The sequence below is a fragment of the Notolabrus celidotus genome, chromosome 5 (genome assembly GCF_009762535.1).
Source record: "Notolabrus celidotus isolate fNotCel1 chromosome 5, fNotCel1.pri, whole genome shotgun sequence".
Classification (NCBI taxonomy): Eukaryota; Metazoa; Chordata; class Actinopteri; order Labriformes; family Labridae; genus Notolabrus; species Notolabrus celidotus.
The window spans coordinates 9325226-9335451 of NC_048276.1; the positions used below are offsets into that span (position 1 = coordinate 9325226).

General features: G+C 38.9%; 1 protein-coding gene across 1 annotated transcript in view; it reads left to right on the forward strand.

The window, feature by feature from the left end:
• Positions 1–9623, forward strand: part of mtnr1bb (melatonin receptor 1Bb) — a 42520-nt gene extending 32897 nt beyond the window's left edge. Inside the window, exons 2-4 of the mRNA XM_034684585.1 lie at positions 5949–6067; positions 7786–8130; positions 9201–9623. Coding sequence (XP_034540476.1) covers positions 5949–6067; positions 7786–8130; positions 9201–9623 — 887 coding nt within the window. The remainder of the gene's footprint in view (positions 1–5948; positions 6068–7785; positions 8131–9200) is intronic.
• Positions 9624–10226: the final 603 nt, after the last annotated feature.

A 10226-nucleotide genomic window follows, 5' to 3' on the forward strand; every position in this document is an offset into this window, starting at 1 on the left:
GCCTTCATGCATTAACCGCCCTGCACAGTCAGGGATGTCATCAGCAGCTGTAGTATCTATCACACAGAGGATTTCTCTTTTCATATCTGTTATAATTACAACCATCTGCTTTATATTTCAGCATGCATGCACCCCTATTGAACAGTCAGTTAAAACATCACATCAAATGTACTCAACTAAATTAACATCATGTTACTTACTTGCTCTCAAACTACATAAACCACTCCATACGCAATGCTTTCACATTAGCGATGAAACAAACATCAAATTTGGCAAAACCACCTGGAATCAGATTTAGTTCACCTCATAACAAGAGAACCTCATAACAGCTGCACAGGGATGCAGGACTTTATGTAAGGCTTGTTATTGCTCATGCAGTGTGATGACATGGGAGTGCAGTGGAACAGCGGGTCATTTAATAGGTCAAACTTTTCACAGTTAGACTTGGACGCGGGGGCCTTTCTGAGAGGCAGCATGGATCTGACAGCTGCGTGATAATTGTCGGAAAAACTTTCAAACTTGGAAGTAGACCCATTCCACACTGGACACAAACTGTTCAGACCTACCCCCCTCCACTCCGAAAAAACAAGCATGCGCAAACACAGTTTCTTTTCTCAGGCAGTCACTTTGACGAACATTAACACAGTCACAGAGGGTCAGGGATGTTTCATGTGAAATAACCTGATGACATTAACACCCACTGAGCTTTTAAGCAATATGTTTTAGTATATGTTATTATTCTAATTCATACTTCATGAACACTAGACACCTTCTTACTCTTATCTATATAGGAACCTGACTCACAACCATACAGTGCTCAGCATAAATGAGTACACCCTCTTTGAAAAGTAAGATTTTAATACATTTCTCAATTAACACAAGAATGATTTCAAAAATGTTGGCAAAACTGAGTGTCATAGAACATTTGTTTAACTCATATCATGAAAGTAAGGTTAACAATATAACTTAGATAACAAAATCTCCAGTTTTACTCAAACTAATTGTAGCAAAAATGAATACACCCCACAACAAAAACTGTGATCTAGTATGTTGTATGACCTCCATGATTTTTTACCAATCTTTTTGTAGCCTTCACCTTTCTTGTGTAAAGAAATGATTTTCTTTCTCAGGTCTTGTGAAAGTTCTCTTCCATGTGGAGCCATTACTGACAGCATGAACTGGGAGGGGTTTTCTTTGTTAAGTGATGCCCTTTTATAGTTCCACCACAGGTGTCTGCTGATGAATGGTTAGACTCACCTGTGGTAGAATTCTTTTCAATTTGAATTTTGTAGTCCAAGATTGAGCTTTGCTCCTAAGACTTTCATTGGGGTGTACTCATTTTTGCAACATATTGGATGAATTTGTTAGAAAAATTACTTTTTTCTGTGCACAAATTAACAAATCTTGTTTGCAATCAATGGTCCACATGTGTGGGAGTATTTCATAGTATTGTATCCCAAAAAAATACTGATCCTTCAAGGAAACTAAAGGTTTTCTAACAAATCATTTATGCTGAGCACTGTATGTATTCGAGTATGTTTGCACTCTCTGTTGCACTTACACTCACAGGCCTGTAACAGTTTGTGTCACCTTTACCTTTCTTGTGTCTGTGCATTAGAGCAATGTCAAACAATAGTCAAATTCCTAATATGTGCACCCATACGTGAACGATAACACTGATTCTGATTCACAACTGTGAACTGAAAAAATGTACTTCTTGCTGAAATATAAAATTAACATTTATCAGTTTCTACATCCTAAAAGTTATAAAAGTAGGAAAATAAATCCTGAAAGTCTTAGCAAAAGCAGCTGTCTCATTTCCAGAAAACATCTAACAGATTTGTTTTTCCATTGCAAGCCTTTGGAAATTAACTTTAATTGCATTATAGCTCATTCTCCCTCGTAGATTGCTTCGCCTAAATGCCGTTTTATTTTTTCTTTATCAAGTTTTGAATTTAATAACATAACTACTGTAATTTTAATGGTCGGATTTTCCTGGCAAGGCCTTGATTACCAAGTGCAGTTATTAAGGGGTAAATCGTAAGTAGCCCTCATACAAAATATAATAGTAAATAATTGAGTAATGGACTTGGAAACGTTTCTATGTTGCAGGAAGAAAATGGTAGACTCGACAAGTATAAAAAGATGTTTCATGATATTTAAGACAGGTTTGTGTGTTTACACTGTGTATCCTTTTATTTAAATTTTTTGGAGGCCTTCTTTTTCATTGCAAAGTATTTTATATGTATCTCTCTACTGGGAACATTCACTTTATGTTCCAATACTCTGAAAAGACTTTACAGTGTTGGATTAAGGAGTGTCGAGCTGTCATGGTGCAGTCGCCAAAAGCCCACGTGTATGTATGTACCCATTGCTTATCAACATACATTGGCTGTTGGTTACAATAGAGGATTTATTCCCAAGTCATTCACTGTAAGACATACAAGCTGACACACACCTACACGCAGACACACACAGCTTATTGGGTTAAGTATTATGCTAATATACATACAATATAGAAATAGCCTATACTTGTTAACAGTCACTGTGCAAAATTATTTGTTAACCTGGTGAACAAAGAAACTGCTTAGCCTTAACGTGTTAGTATCGTCATTGCATGTAAAATATGGATGTGTGGATTCAGTGGACTAAACAACTAGTCTCGCTGGACTCGCAAGTCTGCACCAGAATTAATGGTGGGTTAAACAATGAATTTATATTTTTATTATTGTAGGCCTAACATGTTGGCCATATGTTGTTCTTAAATCTTAGCGCAGCCATATGCATCACCTGGTTCAAAATGTGACACACAGTGTTGCACAGGAATCATGGCTTTTTGTTGGTTATACTGCATAAATAAATGTAACTCTAGAGCTGACATAGAGAATAAAGAAAAATACAGATATACAGCATGTTGTTCAACAGGAAACTTGATATTACAGGATCTTCAGAAAAGTAATACAAAAAATGCAAATGACTTTGGAAAGTGATATCATTCAAAAGAGAAAGTGACCCCATGTACATTTTTAAATGTAGTGTTTCCAACAATAATGTCCATCACATCACAAAGCTTAGAGTTTTGTTTGTCTTCAGGCAAATGAGGAAATGGTGAGGTATTGGTGTGTTACCAGTGGTAGTTAGTGGGTCTGAGTTTGGTCTTCACTGGATGTCAAGTTATGTTTGGTTTTATCTCAGCCCCTGCCCCAACTTGAAAGGGTCTGGAACACATGAAAAGACGCTGGGACAACTCAAATCTCCCTTTTCCATTTATCGTAGGTCATCACATGGTTTCAAAGCAGGATTCATCAGGTTGTAAACTTAATAATCATTTAAAGTAAACACTTCTTAAACATTTTCCTTTACAACTTAACAGACTGCAATTCAGGTAAGTATTGGTTTGCAATAATTGCTACATACCAAACACATATGTTCACATGCTGTAGTTAAAAAAACAAAGGTATAGAAGCAGCTTTTTGTACATATAAAGCTCTGGTGCACAGAACTGATGCTGGCCTTCCTGGGGGACTTGTCAAAGTTCCATTAAGGCCCTGACTTATAATATCAACCATTCACCAAAATTTCACACCTGCACCTTACATGAATAACCCAGAGTATGGCTTGGCCAATTACATGATTGTCATACTTGTGATCGAATGGTTATCCCTATTTCTTTATCTACTCAGCATATTAACATGCACATTAAAATCCCATCAGTAATGGTTGTAGTTATAGTTATCTTGCATGAGACCTCCCCTAAAAGAAAATGTAATCATGTTATTGTTTGTCTTGTTTATCTGACACAAAGCTCATATTATGTCTGACCTGCTCCCCACTGCTAGTACTGCTTGTGTTTTGTTTCATGCAGGTGCGTATAAACACATGACAATGAGCTGCTGTTTATGATGTCCATCAGCATTTATCAAACATAATGAGTACTTGCTCTCACTCTTTTTTCCATCTGGTGTTGAGGAACAGAGCTCAGCCTGAAAATCTGCTTGCATGCAAGACACACCCCGACCAAAAGACGCACTGTGCAGCTAGATTAGCAAGACAGACAGATAGACTGGAGAGGGAAATCACTACCCAGCTGGCACATCAACTTGATGTTGCTTTTTTTATGAGACGTGTGTCTGTGTTTTATGACTTCAAACTCGGAGAGGAGAAATCACAAGTTAACCTGATTGCTTTTCCCCACAAGTCACGCTTGGGACTTTTTTTATCTTCCTCTTTCTGTTTCAAATCATTCTCTAATAGAAGTAGAAAACACCAAGGGGAGGTGGAGCCCCTGTGTAATGTATGGGGTCATAACTTGCCAAATTAGAGTAAAGGTCTACCTGGCTCTGCTGGGGCATACTGAATATTAAAGTTTTTACATGTCTCAAGCAGAAGGATTTACAAGATCTGGTATATATCCTGACACACAGGAGGCTGTGAGCATCTCCAGTCGGAGGCCCCTCCAATACTCTGAGTCTCTACTGATGGAAATTAGATCAATTGTAGCTGTTTGTGCATAAAGTGTATGAAAATTACCTTTAAAGGATCTACAAGATGTAGACTCCTAGACCCTATTTTGATCTAGAAATATTTTTGCCTTTAACTTTATGGAAATCAAGACTGAAATATGTCAAAAATCCTCTAATACAGCACCTTTGGGCATGACTTGGCTTCCTTTTTCTGATCCCAAGATTTAAAAATTGTGCAGGAACGCACAACACATTGCAGGAACTAGCTAAAAATAATCCGACTTCAACTCTGCAGGAAAAACAAATTGACCTTTGAGAAGCGTAAATCAACATCTAAGAAAATAACTAGAAGAAAACAACTACCAAACTCTAAGAACACAAAGTAAAGGTTTGGTTTATGGAAGGAGCTTTGTCGTTGGCAGAAGATGTCCAGGGAAGAAATAAGTGTTGGGTTATAACTGCTATTTTGCACACCTGCATATGATTGGGTGTTACGGTAGTTAAGTTAAATCAGCCGTTCATGTTGAATAATGAATGAAGCAGCTGATGCCATCTCAAAAGTGCCTTAGCAGGACTCTTCCTTCAATTTAAGCAATGCCACATGTTTTTTTCTGCATTTCTGCAGGATTTTTAGGAAAAAGGGGACCAATATTTGGATTAAACTGAGGATCAGCTAGATGAGAAAGGACCTGCATGGCCCCTCCATGTCTACATGCTTGTCCCTACACTCTGTCAAAATAAAACCACTCTGCCATTATTGATAAAACCCTGTCTTGGGTGAGGGAACGGGGTGCAGAGCAAATGCAAGAAACTTTTGGTGTGTAATCTAATTCCACTCCACTGACAATCTCACAATACTGAACATGCTGATATAACCTCTTTGAAAAATGCAGTGTGGTATCTGCCCAATTAGGTCAACTCTCTGAGTAAAACAATTCAATACAAACTGCATTTTTTTCTGATAGCTTCAACTCACTTGAGGTAATTGTCAGAGAAAGAATTATTGAATGTAACAATGTTCAGAAAGCTATTTTATTGCTATATTGCAGTTTTTTTGCAGCGGCGATACATTGAAATAGTTGTAGCTATAAAAAAAAAAAAAACTGTCTGGGAACTGTGACATTCTAACATCTTTTCTCCCCTTAACAGTGTGTACACCAGCATGTAAATGAAGATGCTTTATATGCAAAACATGGGTACACTTCAAATGCAATATCATCAAAAGTGGATAAATGCTACTTCTGCCATCTATCAAAAAGGGGTTGAATGTACTTATCTGGACCAAATGAGCACACGCAGGCAAATTCATTGTTCCGAGATGAAAGATGAGGGGCCAAACCATCAGAGCCACATTAAGGGGTGAATCCACACTTAATAGAACTGTGTGATAATTGTGTGTCAGCCTTGATAAAGCATGTACCCCATCAAAGAGCAAGTTATTATACATGAACTGAAGAGAGTGTCTTGTGTTTCTTTCCCCTGCAGGGAACGTGTTTGTGGTGAGTTTGGCGTTTGCTGACCTTGTGGTCGCCTTCTACCCCTACCCCTTGGTTCTTTATGCTCTCTTCCATGACGAATGGGCACTTGGAAACACACAATGCATGGTAAGACCACTTCAGTGTTATCATTGTTCAGTTTATGACCATTGCATACAGTGTCAGACAAAGGCAAATGCACTGCAGTAGCCCAGGAGATTTTCATCAAAGGGGGGGGACTGCATGCAAATTGTATAATTACATAAGCAAGTCTATCTGTTCATCAGAGCCCATTCCACCATAAAATATGACCCAGATTCACCAAATGAGTGGCTTAAGCTGTGGGGTATTTCTGTCTTAAAAAACACTCTGCCCCATGGGTTCTTACATCATGAGGTCTCATAAAGTCAGTGTCAGCTTTCTCTCATTCCCCCTGCCAAAATAACCTGTTCTAATTAATGCCCCCTAACCTGAATCACTTATGTCATGATGACTGGACATGCAGCTTTTCTACTACTCTACTTTGTTACATGAGTTTGTGTGTTTTAGACACAGACAGGGAAGAAAAGAAAATAGACAAGAGGACAGCTCCTGAAAAGTGAAGCCAAAACATTTGGAGCTCTTCCTACTAACTATCTGGTCATAGAGTCCGCCCCCTCCATGTAAACAGATGGGACATGACGCAAACTATAAAATCAGAATACATGCCTAATAATTTAATCTAAAATATGTTTTCTGTCATTTAAAGCTGGGGTTAGTAGTCAGATTTCGATACACTTTTTGTTATACTGGTTAAAATGATCTTTATGTCTTGATGACAATCATTACATAATGTGTAGCAAGAGCAAAAAAAAAATAGGCGCAAACCTGGGAAAACACCAACCAATCCCTGCCATCAAGAGCCAAATTATGAAACCAATCAAATCCCGTCCTGCCGTTCTGCCCGCCTCCTGCGCGTACATTTATGTTTGTTTGTGTTTTTAACTTTCACTATGATAATGTTTTGGTGTTTTCTTACCTCTGAGCGAGACATGAGTTGATGTAGTGCAAAACACAAACAGTCAGTTTGAATCAGTCACGATCATATGGTCACGAAGCAGCGGCGCTCTTGCATGTGAGCGGGGGCGTCGTTTTGGAGGAGCTTCGAGGGGAGGTGGGGAGGGGTTAGACGGAGTCCTGAGGACATGCTACATTCAAATTCATGCTAGTTTTCCTTAACTACCAACCCTACTTTTAAGTTAGTTTTTATTCTGATTTATGTACACATGTACACATTTAAATAGTCATTTAATGTTGAAAAGAGAGGATGTTATGTCATAGTTGACAGCTCTGCTGAAATGTGCGGCGCTGTTTACAGCAGAACAGTAGAACAAAAGGACAGCAAAATAAAATGCAACAAACACTGACACAAAAGTCATTGAACTTTTCTTTATCGTGAATGTCAGCTTTAAACCCAGAATCTGTTTCTGTGTTGACTGTGCCAACCTGACAAATCTGTCAATTTATCTGAAAAATGGGTGTTTTGGTTCATAAGAGGGTCTGCAAAACATGACTCAGAGAGTGAATCATTAATGTTCAGCAGATTCAAAAGGAGCCTTTTTGTTGTTGCTTTTGTTGTTTTAGGGGTGGGGCATTTTGGCTTCACTTTATGTATAAAGGGAGGAAGTGTCATCCATTTTTTCAATAACTTTTTACATTCAATGATTTCTGACTTTGCATCCTCAAGCAGATGTCCATTATTGTATTTGCTACAAATGGAAACTCTCTGTTTCAACCATGTTTTCTTTTTTCTTCTTTTTCTCTTTCTTTCTCGCTCCCTCTCGCTCCCTCTCTCTCTCTCTCTTCAGGTCAGTGGTTTCCTTATGGGACTGAGTGTAATCGGCTCCATTTTCAACATCACAGGAATCGCAGTGAACAGATACTGCTACATCTGTCATTCGTTCTCCTACAGTCGGCTGTACAGCTATCGCAACACTCTGCTGTTTGTTGCCTTAATCTGGGTGCTCACTATAGTGGCCATTATACCCAATTTCTTCGTTGGTTCTCTGCGTTACGACCCAAGAGTCTACTCCTGCACCTTCGCCCAGAATGTCAGCAGTTCTTACACGGTGGCCGTGGTGGTGGTTCACTTCCTGGTGCCCATTGCAGTAGTGACCTTCTGCTATCTACGCATCTGGGTGCTTGTAATTCAGGTCAGTATGGTGCTTCTTCAGACCTTTTAGGTCTTGGCAGAAACAGAGGATTTTTTTGTCCTTTTTTTTAACTTGCACAGTGACACAATCTGGAGAATAAAGCTACAGCACTGTCAAAGGGTAAATCCAAATCAGACTAGTAATTTAGAATTGTCAAGTGGAAAAAACTCAGTTTATCTTTTAACTGTAGAGAAAAGATAGCCTCACTAAACTACATCTTGATACACTTATTGAGCCTTTTAATTCCTCAATCCTGGGCTGTCTGTCTTAAAGAGAGGGGCTTTTATTTTGCAACTCCTATGGGAAGAACAGAGTTTCTGCTAAATATATAAAATAATGATCTTGAGTAGAAATGGTGAAATAAAGGTCAAAGGGTAAAATATTACATGTTTTAGCGACTCCAAAAGAAGCAGAAGGTCACCTTGAGAATTGTAATTCTTGATCATTGTTGGTATTTTAAATAACTTTCCAACTACAGTAACTTCTAACCAGGGATTTAAATAAGTACACTTTGCATATAAACACATTTTTCTCCAGGTTCTTCTTTTCCTTTGGGGATTCCAAAAATTAAATGTTAAAACCATCAGTTCAAGTGTCAGACCATCTCCTACTGGGAAATGGTACACAATGTTTTTCAATTCTTACTCTTAATGCTTCATCTTGAGTGATTTTTTTTAAATCCTAGAACACACTGCCAAAAAAAGAAAAAAAAAGCTCACTCATAATAATTTTCTGCAATATCACATTTAAGTTGAATATTTTGATCTTCAATAACAAGTAGGTGGAGATGGAAAAAACAACCTCTGAACACTGCTGAGATTTTTCAGATTTAGTGCCTCTGATTTCAGTGGAGGTATTGTGTTTGACAGGCAGATAGATGGACTGAATCCCTGGAGTGTTTGAATGTGTGGATTTGTGTGTGTGGATGTCACTGTAGGCTCTGTGTGGGTTTGTGTTTGTTTATGTGTGTATGTAGGTGTGTAAGATGGAGAGGCAGAGAAGAAACATTCGACTTCTGGCTAAATTTACTTCTGACTTCTCTTACTGTTCTGTGTTTTCTTCATGTCCAGGTGCGACGTAAGGTGAAGACGGAGGAGAGCCCTCGCCTCAGACCCAGTGACTTGAGGAATTTCATCACCATGTTTGTGGTCTTTGTGCTGTTTGCCATCTGCTGGGCTCCTCTAAACCTGATCGGCCTGGCGGTGGCCATAGATCCGTCCCGTGTGGCGCCTCTCATTCCTGAGTGGCTTTTTGTGGTCAGCTACTTCATGGCCTACTTCAATAGCTGTCTGAACGCCATCATCTATGGCTTACTCAACAGGAATTTCAGGAACGAGTACAAACGCATCGTCACCTCTGTGTGGGTGACTCGGCTCTTTGTGACAGAAACTTCGCGAGCCGCCACAGACGGCAGAAGCATGAAGAGCAAGCAGTCGCCACCCCCGCCGCTTAACAACAACGAGTCAGTGAGAGATCGCACCAACAAAGAATGAAATCTAGACTCTTTAAGCCTCTGAAATGGTTATTCCTGTTTTTATGTGACATTCAGTCAGACATGCAGCTAAAGAGCAAGTTCAAGAGATAAAACTGGAACACATGGCTGGGATTTCTATGAGCTTACACAGCCTGGATAAAGACTTTTTTACTATCATGGATATAGTTGTTAAATTATGTAATCACTATGAGTTTAACATTTCATGTTTCTTGCTTACGTGCTTCGCTTGAATGCTGAGGACGAGTCTCCTCTGTTTTGTAAGCATTACTGGAGACAACATTTAAAAGATGTTGTTGTGTCCTCAGAGAACAGAGCCATGCATTGCAGTTTTATTTTGCTCTTTAAACAATCTGAATGGTACATTAATATTTCATGGGATAGAAAATAATATCCTTTAATGCCTGCCGCTGTAGATTCACCGGCATATTTCACAAAGCTTGGAAAGCACTGGTAAACATTCACCTCTCTTTAGTAACTTTAAAAGCCTCAAAAAGTTCAACTTGCCTCAACTAAAGGAGAAAAAAAGTAGAAGAGGAGATAAAGTCAAATATCAGTCTGATGAGCTCCGACGTGGTGGAGGTCACATGGTCAGAACTGACAT